Source organism: Phoxinus phoxinus (assembly GCF_949152265.1).
Source record: "Phoxinus phoxinus genome assembly, chromosome: 13".
Taxonomy (NCBI): domain Eukaryota; kingdom Metazoa; phylum Chordata; class Actinopteri; order Cypriniformes; family Leuciscidae; genus Phoxinus; species Phoxinus phoxinus.
The window spans coordinates 33,190,585-33,205,478 of NC_136888.1; the positions used below are offsets into that span (position 1 = coordinate 33,190,585).

The following is a 14,894-nucleotide window of genomic DNA, read 5'->3' on the forward strand; positions in this document are numbered from 1 at the left end:
AGTCTTCAGATGCCGTGACCGTAATTTATAGCAAAACATCTAGCGTTAATTCAATCTCAATCAGATTCATTACAATTAGTTATTACTACACCACCTGCGTGACATCGTTAACCAACGTGGTTGAACGACTAATTTGCGACTGCGGTTTCGGGAAACAGTCATGACTAGTTTAGGTAGAATTTATTTGTCAACGATGTATCGTACTATGATAGTGAAGCAGCGAGTTACGTAGTTGTACGGGAAACAACCCAGAGCGTTACTGACAGACTGGGAAGAGAGGAGAATATGAGGAAAATAATTAACATTCAAGCTGGAAAACATGTTCTAGTAAAGACAAACAACATCAAGACTTTGTGAAAGGGCATAACATGGCTTCTTTAAAATAATGTTCTTGGTCTTGATGTGAATGATTCATCAGTTCATGGTAAACAAAATCAAAATGTAATGTACAACTTCTTAGCCATAAATTACCTGTTACTTTTCACTTCCATCCATATTCAACATAATGAATTGCATTCTGACATTTCAGAAAAATGATGTGAATTCATGTTTGTGAAGTGTTTATGCATTTACAGTGTGTGCCTGTATGCTTATGAACTTAACATTAGCAAATAAACACTGAAATGTTTCTGCTTAGATCAAGTAGAAAGATTCTTGAAGTTCACAGCGTTCGAGACGAACGGAGGAATACAGTCAGTCTCCTGCATTATCAGGCTTTATGTGTGTGTGTGTGTGTGTGTGTGTGTGTGTGTGTGTGTGTGTGTGTGTGTAATCAGTGATACACAAACAGTACAGACGCATTGCTTCTGAATAACAGATCTGCTGTAATACGCTTGTGGAAACGCTGAGCTCCACGCTCAAACGCTGCTGAGTTACAGTGAACAGGAGAGGGGTAATTGGTCAACACATCACAGATTGCAGTGGATTGCCTAAAAGGCTCCATTTTATTTAATTCCGGCCGTCTCATTTTCCAGAACTGATTGCTTTTGTAGTCCATTATCTAAAACAAAACCAGGACAAGATATGGCTGAATGCAAATGTGATGCCTATTTGTGTCAAAACGGATGAGTCTGTCCTCACCAAAGACTTTCATTTAAGGTTTAAAATGTAAATGTAGCCTACATCTGCTTCAATAGATTTGTGCTCATTAAGTAATAGCAAAGAAAGGACACTGGAAGGCATTGCTTTCGGTTCATCCAGCATTCATTTGGTAGGGTTTTAAATTGGGATCTGAAGTTCACGCTCAGGGATTAGAAACTACTAGTTTGTACGAACTCAGTTGCACCTTTTGTTCTTAATGCAAAAATTTGCTTACATACATATGGGATTTGCAATAAATATTTCAAATTTGTATATTTTTAATAATAAATATGCATGGATTAAATGCATCCTAAAAGGAATAAAATCACAAACTGGGAAATGCACATTTATTGCATTTATATTTCACTTTTGAAACGAGACAGTGAACTTGCATCACTGAACATACATGCAAGTAAATGCATTTACATTGAGCTGTAGCACAATTGGTCTTTGGTTCAGAGTTGAGCTCGTATTCATAAATGCTTTCAAATGATCCGCTGATCAGTGCTTTTGTGGCGTTGGAGAATGAGGCAGGTCTGTGTAAAGATTATTAATCCAGCATTAATTAGAGCCTGCGCTCAGTGTATTATATCCCCACATAAAGCGAGTCTTGATTCATCCGTCCTGTATAGTTCCAGCATGTGTTGTTCAGCAGCTCTCGCTCTTTATTCTCCGTCACAGTTCTGCTTCTGGAAATGAGCCTCTGGTGTTGCCGTCAGCATCTCGTATCGCAGTCTCTAGTCTGCAGAGGAAGAAGTCAATCTATCAAACAGAAATACTGCACATCATCGCATACATTTTATAGCATGCATTATTATAGAAAATTCTGAATTTGAGAAAACTCAAAACCTTGAGGCAACCAGCTTCAGGACATTGAGTATTCTCAACTTATGGAACAATTATTGTATCAACATTAAAGTTGGAATTTCTGTACTCAACTATTCAAAAAACAAATATTGCAACAACAACAAAAAATACTATAATATGTGACCCTGGATCACAAAACCAGTCACACGGGTATATTTGTGGCAATTGCCAACTATACATTGTATGGGTCAAATTTATCGATATTTATTTTATGCCAAAACTCAAAAGTAAAGATCATGTTCCATGAAGATATTTAGTAAATGTCCTACCGTAAATATATAAAACATGTATTTTTGTGAGTGAATGCAGCACAATCGTGAACATAAATGCACAACTTTAAAGGAGATTTTCTCAATGTTTACATTTTTTTGCTCCTCAGATTCCAGATTTTCAATAGTTGTATCTCGACCAAATATTGTCCTATCCTAACAAACCACACATCACTGGAAAGATTATTTATTCAGCTTTCATGTGATATATACATCTCAATAAAAAAAACTTATGACTGGTTTTGTGGTTCAGGGTCACATATAAACGTACATTATACATTAAACTGAACATTGACATTACATAATAGACGCCAACCATCAATGCACCGCTGCCAGATTTTCTATATAATGTGATCATGATGAAAACTTGCAATAATTACCTTAATGAGCTCATTGTTTCTGCCTAAAACTATACCTGATGTTAGCTAACTGCATGAGTGTGTATTATCTTAGAACTGAACATTACTTTGACACAGTCACCTCTGATAATCACTCTAAATTTTTATGTAGATGCATTTTCTGTAAAGCTGCTATATGATATATTGTGAAAACATACGATACATATAAATGTAAATTGAATAAGATTAATAGTGACACATAGAACTTTTTTAGTTTGTCTACTTGTGTATCAGTTTGTTGTTCAAACTGAAAAGGTTATATAGAGTTACTTCTATACAACAAAACAAGTTGCTTATACTCATAGAAATGGAGTAAACTTCACTGAAGGGAACATGAATCACTCTAATCGTGACTTTTACAGCAAAATATTATTAAATTATGCTTTGACCTAAAACACAAATGATTTATGTGCTCAGCACTGACATTTGAACCTTCAACACCAAACTTGACATTCATATTAAAAATGTATCTACATTTTACATTTAATAGTTTGAATAGAATGATTATTTTACAGTGAAGTTGGATATATATATATAAAGGATTGTTTAAAAATTAAATACAGATCGAAAGGCATCATTCAACTCATATCTGTGTCCTTCAGAGAGCTGGCAGTTATATTTTATGAAATATTTTTTTTAGATATCGCATCTTTTGTGCATCAATCCAACCTCCTCTTTTACTCTCAGCTCTGAACTGATCAATTCAGCTTCTTTTACACTGAAACACAAAGGAAGCATGTTTCTTAAGCCTAAATTCAATCTGTTAATCATATAAAGTGATCTGCTTATTTTTCAACCCTATTAGAAGATAATAAACATAATCCTAGGTATTTATTTGAAACAGTGGCTAAACTAACGAAAAAGAAAGCTTCAAGCCCAGAAGTTTCCATGCAACACAGCAGTAATGACTTTATGAACTTCTTCACTTATAAGATCGATAATATCAGGGACAAAATTATAACTATGCAACCGTCTAATACAGTATCGCATCAGGAAGTGCATTGTAGTCTCCCTGAGGGAAAATTTGATTCATTCATTGCTATAGGAGAGGAAGAATTTTGCAAACTCGTCAAATCATCTAAATCGACAACGTGCATGTTAGACCCTATACCGACTAAGCTGCTGAAAGAGATGCTTCCAGATGTCATAGATCCTCTTCTTAATATCATTAATTCATCTTTGTCTCTAGGATACGTACCAAAAACCTTTAAGCTAGCTATGATTAAACCGCTTGTTAAAAAACAGCAACTTGATCCTACAAAGCTAGTCAATTACAGGCCGATCTCTAATCTGCCATTTCTGTCAAAAATATTAGAAAAAGCAGTATCCTCACAACTGTGTTCCTTTCTTGAAAGAAATGATATCTGCGAGGATTTTCAGTCCGGATTTAGACCGTACCATAGTACCGAGACAGCTCTCGTTAGAGTCACAAATGATTTGCTCTTATCATCCGATCGTGGTTGTATCTCTCTATTAGTATTACTGGATCTTAGTGCTGCATTTGACACCATTGACCACAACATCCTTTTAAATAGACTCGAACATTATGTTGGCATTAGTGGAATTGCACTAGCATGGTTTAAATCATACTTATCTGACCGTTATCAGTTTGTAGCAATAAATGAAGAGATGTCTTATCAATCACAAGTTCAGTATGGCGTACCACAAGGCTCAGTACTAGGACCGCTGCTGTTCACTCTGTATATGCTACCATTAGGAGATATCATTAGGAAACATGGAATTAGCTTTCACTGTTATGCCGACGATACTCAGCTGTATATTTCTTCAAAACCTAACGAAACCTACGAATTCACAAAATTAACGGAATGCATAGCCGATATAAAAAATTGGATGACTAGTAATTTCCTACTACTAAATTCAGAAAAAACAGAGATTCTAATTATTGGACAAAAAACTTCCACACGTAATAACCTAGAGTACTGTCTAACACTTGATGGCTGCTCTGTTAAGTCTTCGTCGTCGGTTAGGAACCTGGGTGTGCTCTTTGATACCAATCTTTCATTTGAAAGTCATGTGTCTAGTATCTGTAAAACCGCTTTCTTCCATCTTAAAAATATATCTAAATTACGTCATATGCTCTCAATGAATAATGCAGAACAATTAGTTAATGCGTTTATGACCTCAAGGCTAGATTATTGTAATGCTCTACTGGGTGGTTGCCCTGCACGCTTAATAAACAAACTACAGCTAGTTCAAAACGCAGCAGCTCGAGTTCTTACTAGAACCAGGAAGTATGACCATATTAGCCCTGTTCTGTCAACACTGCATTGGCTGCCTATTAAACATCGGATAAATTTTAAAATATTGCTGATCACTTACAAAGCACTAAATGGTTTAGCTCCGCAGTACTTGAGCGAGCTCTTAACGCATTATAGTCCTTCACGTCTACTGCGATCTCAAAATTCCGGTCAGTTAATAATACCTAGAATATCAAAATCGACTGCTGGCGGTAGATCCTTTTCCTATTTAGCACCAAAACTTTGGAACAGTCTTCCTACCATTGTCCGGGAAGCAGACACACTCTGTCAGTTCAAATCTAGACTAAAAACACATCTCTTCAGCCTAGCATACACATAACACATTATAGACTTATATAATTAGGCTGCATAGTTTAGAACAGCCGGGACCGGGAACACTTCCCGTAATCCTGATGTACTTGGTACATCATAAGAAGGACGGCGTCTACGCTAATATTAGTCTCTCTGTCTATCCCGAGGTTTACTGCTGTCCACTGGAACCAGGCCGTATCCAGATCTGATGAAGGACCAGCGCCAGGACACGACGACGACGCCGCTGACCTGAAGTGTCAACCAGTCTCTCCTCCTCTCCACTCTGACTTCAAACAACCGGAACTGGACAAATACTCTGATTCATTCTGAACTTCATACACTGTTCACTCATTGGCCAGAGGAGAACTGGCCCCCGACTGAGCCTGGGTTCTCCCAAGGTTTTTTTCTCCCTTCTGTCACCTGATGGAGTTTTGGTTCCTTGCCGCTGTTGCCTTACCTTATGGCTTGCTTAGTTGGGGACATTCAATATTCAACAATATTATAGATCTGCCTTAAAGGTGGATGATGATGAAATTATTTTTTGTATTATTTTCATGTTATCACTGTGAAGCTGCTTTGATACAATCTGTATTGTAAAAAGCGCTATATAAATAAAGATGACTTGACTTGACTTGACTTGATCGTGTGTCTTCAGAAAACGTGGACTAAAGCGCTCGATTCATGTGGATTAGATTTATGATCTCTTTATGAACCTTTTAAAGTGTCAGTTGTGTAACCGTCAATGGAGGAACAGAAATCTCTCAGATATCATCAAAAACATCTTCATTTGTGTCCTGAAGATGAACGAAAGTCTGTCGGGTTCGGAACGACATGAGGGAGAGTAAATACTGACAGAGTTTTTATTTTTAAGACATTTCTCCTCGTGTAGAATCTGTTTGGTCGTATTGTTGAAAGCAGTTTTTGTCTTGTTGGCGTCGTGTGCCGTTGATGCCCTGAGGACCAGACGTCACTGTGACATCCATTTACACACTCAATCTTCTCCAGAGGACATTATCTGAGCCGACAGCAGTCTATTTGATGGGCAGCTTGAGCTTCGGGACTGAATAAACACTGTAGATGTGTTGAGAACGGGTCGGGACCCGAGATGTCAGGAGGCCAAGCGAATGCAAACCGGCCTGGCTTTCTACATCTGGCATGACGCGAGCGGCGTCTCTCGGACTCCACCGTGGGATTTGCCTATATTCATTAGAAAGATTCATTTCTATTGCACGTAACAGGTGCGCCTGCTCACGGTAATTGTTTTGGCAGCGTCGCAGGCTCATAATGGATCAATATTTGTCATTGGGCCGGATTCCAGCGGTGAGAATTACAGACTCTGAGGAGCGGCGAACACATTGAAAATGATTGTTAATACAATGCATGAGCGGCTGCAGTCCAACAACCTGTGGCCCAGTAATGTCTATGTGAACAAACCAGCATTACTGAACAGGAACAAACATCCGGCAAATTGCTGCTGGTTGCCAGAGCAGAAATGAGCAGTTACTGAGATGTTCAGGTTTATAAGCGGCTTCTAAAGTCCAATGAGTCCTGTACCCTCAAGCCATTGTTTTATGCATATATGTGACCCTGGACCACAAAACCAGTCACATGGGTCAATTTTTTAAATTGAGATGTATATATCATCTGAAAGCTGAATAAATAAGCTTTCCATTGATGTGTGGTTTGTTAGGATAGGACAATATTTGGTTGAGACACAACTATTGAAAATCTGGAATCTGAGGAGCAAAAAAATCGAAACATTGAGAAAATCTCCTTTAAAGTTGTGCATTTATGTTCACGATTGTGCTGCATTCACTCACAAAAATACATGTTTTATATATTTACGGTAGGACATTTACTAAATATCTTCATGGAACATGATCTTAATATCCTCATGATTTTTGGCATAAAAGAAAAATGGATAATTTTGACCCATACAATGTGTAGTTGCTATTGCCACAGATATACCCGTGCGGCTCCAGACTCCAGGGTTTGAGATCCAGGGTCACATATATCAACATTATATTCTCGCTAGATGCACTGCAATTAATGTTCTCCTTCTGTTTTTATTAAATCAATATACATTTACTTGAGAAGCAAAATGACTTAATATATTATCTCATGTTTACTGAAAATAGTGATCAATATTAAAGGAACACTTCACCCATTTGCATTAGACTTTGTATCTTTAGAAACCCAGTCACATTTTCGAATGGTCATGGCTTATTCCCTTATTTTCCCCTGAGATGGGAGAAATAAGGATTTAAGTGTTCCACTTCCTGCTTTTTATGACGCAAAAATCGTCATTTTGCGTCATAAAAAGCAGGAAGTCCAATTTCTTTGAATAAGGGTAAGACTACAAACACTAGCTCATCATTTATCCAGTAGAAGGCGCTGTTCCGCATGTTCTCAGCCCGCCCATAGAGGGAGGATCTCACTCACAGAATGTACATATAGTGTCAGCCATATTTTATTTGGAAGCTAAGCAAAAGTTTCTTATTCTGTGGAGAAAGCTGAGTAGTAGCGGTTACCATCCTCTTTTTCCCGGACATGTCCGGCCGTCGAGATCGTCCAAAATGTCCAGGATTCGGCTTTTGCTTTCTGCAGTCGCCATTCATTGTTTACACGCACACCTTTTGTTTCAATCTAACTGAACTCATTCCGATTGGTGAATCTGAATGTAGTGTTTACATGAACGCTAAACAAGTGATCGGTTAATGTGCGTTTTAACATTGCTAAGAAAATTCCCGCTCCTCCGTGAGAGATACGAGACTGGTGCGTCTCACAGTAATCACGCCACCGGCCTCGCGCCGTTCTCCCGCGGCCGTCAGTCTCGTCCCGCTCGCCGCAGTAAACCTGAGGAATGGCGACTGTAGAACGCAAAAGCCGAATCCTGGACATTTTGGGCAACATCAAAATACCGGGCAGACTCACGGAGACTCACTAGTAGAATAGCCTTGTTTACTGGGATCTCTTACCGGTAGGCGTGGCCTAGGGCAGCGAAGCAAGTGCATTCTGGGAGTTGTTGTCTTTCATCCCCATAAGCCAAAAATACATGTTCTGGCTTTTCTCAGTCTAGAAGGCTCCAAATAAAAAAATAATTTCACATTTCTTCTACATAAATGACCCATTTTAAATACACATTCATCTTTCCAGAGGTGAAGTGTTCCTTTAAGTGAGTTTAGGCATAAAACAAGAACAAACATCTGTCAATGGGCTAAGAAAAATAAACGTATATTTTTCTGACCCTGACAGATATTTGTGTTTGTTTTAAACATAAACTCACTACATTTTCATACATTATTCAGAAAACTTCATATCTTCAGTCATTTTGCTTCTCAAGTAAATGTATCTTGATTTAAGAATATTTAGATATTTGTACTTGAAAACAAGGCAAAAATACAGAGGAAGAACCACATTTGTTAATTTTTCTGGAAACCCCGTATCAGTCACACTGAAAGATTTCCTGAAAACATTATTCGTGGATCCACACGACCTTTCAAAAGTTTGGGGTCAGTAAAATTATTTAATGTTTTTGAAAGATGTCTCTTCTGCTCACCAAGGCATTTATTAATAAAAAATACAGTAAAAACTGTAATATTGTGAAATATTATTATCATTTAAAATAGCTGTTTTCTATGTGAATATGAAACTGTAATTTATTCTTAAGCTGAATTTTCAGCATCATTACTCCAGTCTTCAGTGTCACATGATCCTTCAGAAATCATTTGATGCTCAAGAAACATTTCTGATTATTATCAATGTTGAAAAAACAGTTGTTTTGATTCATAATTTTTACATTTTGACACGATACCTTTTGTTTTCAGGATTCTTTGTGAATATAAAGTTCTAAAAGAACAGCATTTATTTGAAATAGAATCTTTTGTAACATTATAAATGTCTTTACTGTCACTTTTGATTAATGCATTCTTGCTGAATAAAAGTGTTTATTTATGTAATAAAAAAATCTCACTGACCCCAAACTTTTGAACTGTAGTGTATTGTAAGTAAAAATGAAAAATGATCAGTCCATTGTCAGAACATGACAAATACTGGCAAGGCTTCACACTTAGAATATTTTACACCAGCAGTTTGATGAAACCAGCTCAGCGTGGGACTCGGTGAGTTTGAGTGAATCTTTTATTCCTCATAGAGACTATTCCTCAAATGACAGCCTCTTTGCTCTTCATGAAGTCCCACAGCAATATTTAGCTGTGTTTGGACAGTAAACACATGCACACATACAGGAGGCTGACATGAAGCTTCCTGCGGTGTGACATGCTATTTCTAATTATGATATGCTTATTATGCTTATTATGCATGCAGCGATTATGTGTTAAATTAATTGAGAAGCCACATGGAATAATTTTTTACACCTCAGGGCTATAGTGAAGGAAAAGATGGTGGAAAACTGCCAGTTAATATATAAATATACTGCAAATATATAACCATTCAAAAGTTTGGGGTCAGATAGATATTTCTTTACAAAATTAATACTTTAATAAGGATGTATTAAATTGATCTAAAGTAAACATTTGATAAAGTTACAAAAGATTTAATTTCTAATAAATGCTGTTCTTTCTATTCATCAAAGAATCTTGATTTTTTTTTATCATGGTTTGTCCAAAAATACGAAGAAGCTGTTTTCATTTTGATAATAATCAGAAATGTTTCTTGAGCATCAAATCCTCATATTATACTGATCTCTGAAGGATCATGTGACACTGAAGACTGGAGTAATGATGCTGAAAATTCAGCTTTGATCACAGGAATAAAATACTATTTTTATAAAATGAATATAAAAATATATAATTACAACATATCATATAATATATATTACAATCATATAATAAAAAAAATATAATAAACAGTAGTGTATATGTACATTTTAACCTAATATCTCAATCTAAAAAAAAGCTGGAAAAGAGGGTTAGTGTCCGTAAATTGACCGTTCAAAGACCCGCCCCCTTAGTTACTGTCGCTATGTCCAACAAGCTACGCCGCTCTCACACACACACACACACACACCATGTTCTCACGCAGTGAAAAACACATCGCGGAGCAGAGAGACACTGACAACACACTGACAGACACAGACCAGCTTACTTTTCGGTTACTTTTGATATTAAACATATTAAACAAAGTCTCACCTTTCAAATTTGGTAATTTTTTTAAAGAAATTTAAACAATAAATAGCGTTTTGTGGCTCTTTAATGTGTGTGACAGATCGCTGTGTCGCCTCAGTTAAAGCCGCTCGTGAACCGATCATCTTTTCCTTCTAGTTCATTTATAGCATCAAATAAACATGAACATCAGAAGGAATGTTGTTTTAACCGCGGAAAGCACCATTTTAGGTCCGGGCCCACGGGCGTTGCTAGACCCGTATAAATCTGCTGTACCCCAGTAAATCTGAAGTTTGAGTTTAAAAATGTATTTGATTTGTCAGTGTAGTTAATAGAAATATAAAAATGATCAATTTGCAACGCAGTAATAAAACAATCAACGCTTGTAAAAGCAACGCAGTTCAACCGAAAACAGAAGCTGACCCGCGCGACAGAAATCCATGTCTGCGCGCGTCTGTGTTTCCTAGCAACTGCAGCGCGCACACATCTGAGCACACCGAAGTCTGTTGGTACGCTATTGAGGTAGGCTATGAAAACATTACGAAACAAAAGTTTGTAAATAAAACAAATAATCTTATTTTGATTCATTATTGGCATCTGTAGATGGACATCAGAAATTTAGAAATCCACTGAGTCCTGTCTTAAGTGCCGCAGAAAAGCGCTGAAACGAAGATGAAGGGGAACACGTTTTTTTTTTTATGTGGCTTATTTGAACTGGCCCATCCAGTTTTTTGGAGGCCCACCTACAATCAAAATCCTGGCGCCGCTAGTGGCGGAAAGGCGTCAGTACACTCCGTTTTTGGGAAATGTAGTTTTTCATCACATTTGGGAAATGTAGTTTTTCATGACTTCCGGAACGAGACTGTTGTGCTCAATTGACCGTTCGCAAAGACCCGCCCCCCTTAGTTACTGTCGCTATGTCCGACAAGCTACGCCGCTCTCACACACACACCATGTGCAGAGAGACACTGACAACACGCCGACAGACACATCCCAGGTTACTTTTCGGTTACTTTTGATATTAAACATATTAAACAAAGTCTCACCTTTCAAATATGGTCATTTTTTAAAAGAAATTTAAACAATAAACACCGTTTTGTGGCTCTTTAATGTGTGTGACAGATCGCTGTGTCGCCTCAGTTAAAGCCGCTCGTCTCTTCCTTCTAGTTCATTTATAGCATCAAATAAACATGAATGAACATCAGAAGGAATGTTGTTTTAACCGCGGAAATGCGTCAGTACACTCCGCTTTTCAAGTTCAAATCCTCCCATGTTAATCTACTAACTGTCCTGACTGCTTTGTCGGACAAAATGGCGGATGGCGAAGTATGATTGGTCAGATCACCTGTCAATCAAGCTCCCTGCGAAGGGTCAATTAAAAACGGTCACATATACGAACCGTCATCCGGTTGTTCTTTCCATTCCTCCAGATCCAACGAAGGGATGTTCCCGCAGGAGAGAAAGTCCTCCGGGTAAGTGTGGGCTCTGAACGGATCAAGAGGAACCTCCGTCACTCCACTGTTGTCACAGATGACACGAGACAGAGAGTGCCTTTGGAGTTCCTGTCTTTGTTTTGGGGAAAACACACCGGCGTGTTCCCACCAGAATCTGAATCACACCAAAAATATCAACGTTTTGATTGTGCCATGTGTTATTCATAGCATTTTGACATGAATTCAGACAAGATAAAGGAATCATTTGACAAATAACATCTCTTGTGCTTCTCCCACGTAAAATAAGGGTTTGGATTGACATGGAGAAAAGCAAATCTTGTTTTAAACATCTAACCTCTGTAATTTGTACTAGTCAAAACAAAACTGCATAACTATTTATTGAATAATGGCACTATTATAGTAACAAATTATCGTGATTTTAACGGTAAAAGACTGTAAAAGGCTACAGTGAAAAATGTTTAATTGGTTAACAGAAAGTTTCCGTACTATATACGGTGAATAACTAAATGGTGAATAGATCTAATGGTACATTTAATGTAATTTTACAGTAAAATACCGTTAAAAATGTACAGTTTTTGAAAGTGAAACAGAACAACTCATTGTATAATTTACAGTGAAAAAACGTAAATTGACATTCCCACAATTCCCTGCGTGACACTTCACATTTGATGTATTTTTGTTGAAATAACCGTTTTTTCATAGTTTTCTTCGTTTTTTTTTCTAATCAGTTATGTACATTAGGGCTTTTTTATTACATTTGATGTTAAATTAATGTTTATTGCATTTTTTAAATGTCATGTGTTACCATGATGGTGTTTAGTGTTTGTGTGAATGACACTGTGCAGCTTCTAGATATTAGTATTAACTTTCTTGTGGAAGAGCTGCTTGTGTTAAGCTATAATTGATCATGTGACTCTCATCTCTGCTGTGATTGGTGGTTGTCAGTGTATTGCAATGGTACAAAACAGATATTAATACTTCAATAGGTTGGTATTTTAACATTATGTCAGATAATGATATATGGTTTATTACTGTAAATTTTAAGTCAAGTCTGTAAAACCTAAATTGTTGCTACAGTATTTTATCTGGTAAATTTCTGGCAAACACAGCTGCCGGCATTTTACCGTAAATTTAACAGATTTTTTCGAAACAGTTATTTGTTTTGGTCCCTCCCAGTTCTTCTGGTCCAGTCAGCGCAGGGCTGTGTGAGATCTGACTGTCAGTCACAGTTCGTGCACACGCCACAGATCCCCCCTTCCCCCTCGTGCACGTTACAATATCACATGCACACGCCTGAAGTCCGCAGGTGTGTTGGATTGTACGAAGCGTGATGGCGGAGAGAAAAACTACTAACAAGTTTTCAATTCCTCGGTTAACAACCAGAGCTAGGAGGTCCAAAACAACCAGGAAAAAGAAAACACCTGTAGAAAAGAAGGAAGGAAAGAAAGAAAGAAAGAAAGAAAGAAAGAAAGAAAGAAAGAAAGAAAGAAAGAAAGAAAGAAAGAAAGAAAGAAAGAAAGAAAGAAAGAAAGAAAGAAAGAAAGAAAGCACACGCACTGACGGGCACAAACTAGATGGGATGAACATTCAAAATGTTGTCTAAGTCCTCTCAATCTGCCAGACTAGCCGACGGCAGCTTTAAAGGTGTGGTTGATTATGATTTCCATTTTCTAACTGTAGTTAGTGTGTAATGTTGTGTTTTCTAACTGTAGTTAGTGTGTAATGTTGCTGTTTGATCATAAACAACATCTGCAAAGTTACAACGCTCAAAGTTCAGAGCAAAGGGAGATATTTGCTTTTAAAGAAAAGGACTACAACAAACGGCTGGTAGGAACTACACGACATTCCTCCCGGGTTAGTGACATCAGCAACCCTAATATTTACATAAGCCCCGCCCCCAGAACACACAGTCCATGTTGAGAAGAGGAAGAGTTGTTGTAGTCGAGCACATTTGTGAGTCAGCTCAAACTTTAGCATCCATCTTTTCACATGCAATAGAAAGTCACTGTGTGTGCATCTCACAACAGTTCCTATACGAGCGATTTATAGATTATCATGACAGAATATCCTAATTGAAGATAGTTAACTCCACATCAGCGACATAAATTCATCAACTAACCATTCAGAGACGTCCTGTTCTTCTACATGTGTCACTTCTTCTTGAGTCTCTCCATCTTTGTCTGACTCCGGTTTAACATTAAAGGCAGAACAGTTTCTGTCATTTTAGTGTGTGTGTGAGAGGTAATCGCAGCTGCTAACACACACCTCTTGAAACCCCGCCCTCTGCAGCAGTCCATTTGCATTTAAAGGGACAGGCACAAAAACGGTGCGTTTTTGCAAAACCTCAAAAAGTGACAACTTTAACATGCTATATAAAAAATATCTGTGGGGGATTTTGTGCTAAAACTTCACACACACACTCTGGGGACATCAGAGACTTATTTTACATCTTGTGAAAATGGCATTTTTACCACCCCTTTAAAGACCAGATCACTTTCTATTAATGTTACTGGAAGAACATTTGCTGGAGAACCTTGCGAGAACTTTAGCCAAAGATCGTTCCCTGTTAGCTGGGTTTAACAGTAGAATTTGAAGTTTTCATCATTGAATGTTATTCATTAAAGTGAAGCTGCTTTGAAACTATCTGTGTGAAGTGCTATGGAAGTAAAGCTGACTTGACTCAGATCCGATCTCACCTGTCTCCTTCCCTCAGCGTCTTCATCTGTTTCCCAATCAAGCATGAGAAGAGTTCTCCAGTCCTGGCTCCGGACACTGGCCGCTCCAGAACTCCTCCCAGCCACACGTCCATGCTGTTCGGGTGTCCATACACATCCATCACTTTCTCTGCCACAACATCACTTCCGACAACCTCTGCAAGTTCTGATCGGGTTTCAACTCGGCCTAATCCACAGAAAACCCTCCACTCATTGTAACCTGCAGGAGAAAGACGGGTTTACAGATCACATGTTTATTAACTATACAACTACATGTCAGCTAACTCTCATCAGAGTATCAGTAGACTACTATACATGTGAAACTCGAAAAATGAGAATATGGTGCAAAAGTTCATTTATTTTAGTAATTCAACTTAAAAGGTGAAACTAATATATTATATAGACTCATTACATGCAAA

General features: G+C 37.7%; 1 protein-coding gene across 2 annotated transcripts in view; it reads right to left on the reverse strand.

Annotated features, from left to right (window-relative positions):
• Positions 1-1,414: 1,414 nt before the first annotated feature.
• tpo (thyroid peroxidase) overlaps positions 1,415-14,894 on the reverse strand; it is a 48,567-nt gene continuing 35,087 nt past the window's right edge. For both annotated transcript variants that reach the window (XM_079632346.1, XM_079632345.1), the window contains exons 12-14: positions 14,458-14,695; positions 11,707-11,915; positions 1,415-1,822 (exon numbers count right to left, since the gene is read on the reverse strand). In XM_079632346.1, coding sequence (XP_079488472.1) covers positions 1,818-1,822; positions 11,707-11,915; positions 14,458-14,695 — 452 coding nt within the window. In that variant the 3' untranslated portion in view covers positions 1,415-1,817. The remainder of the gene's footprint in view (positions 1,823-11,706; positions 11,916-14,457; positions 14,696-14,894) is intronic.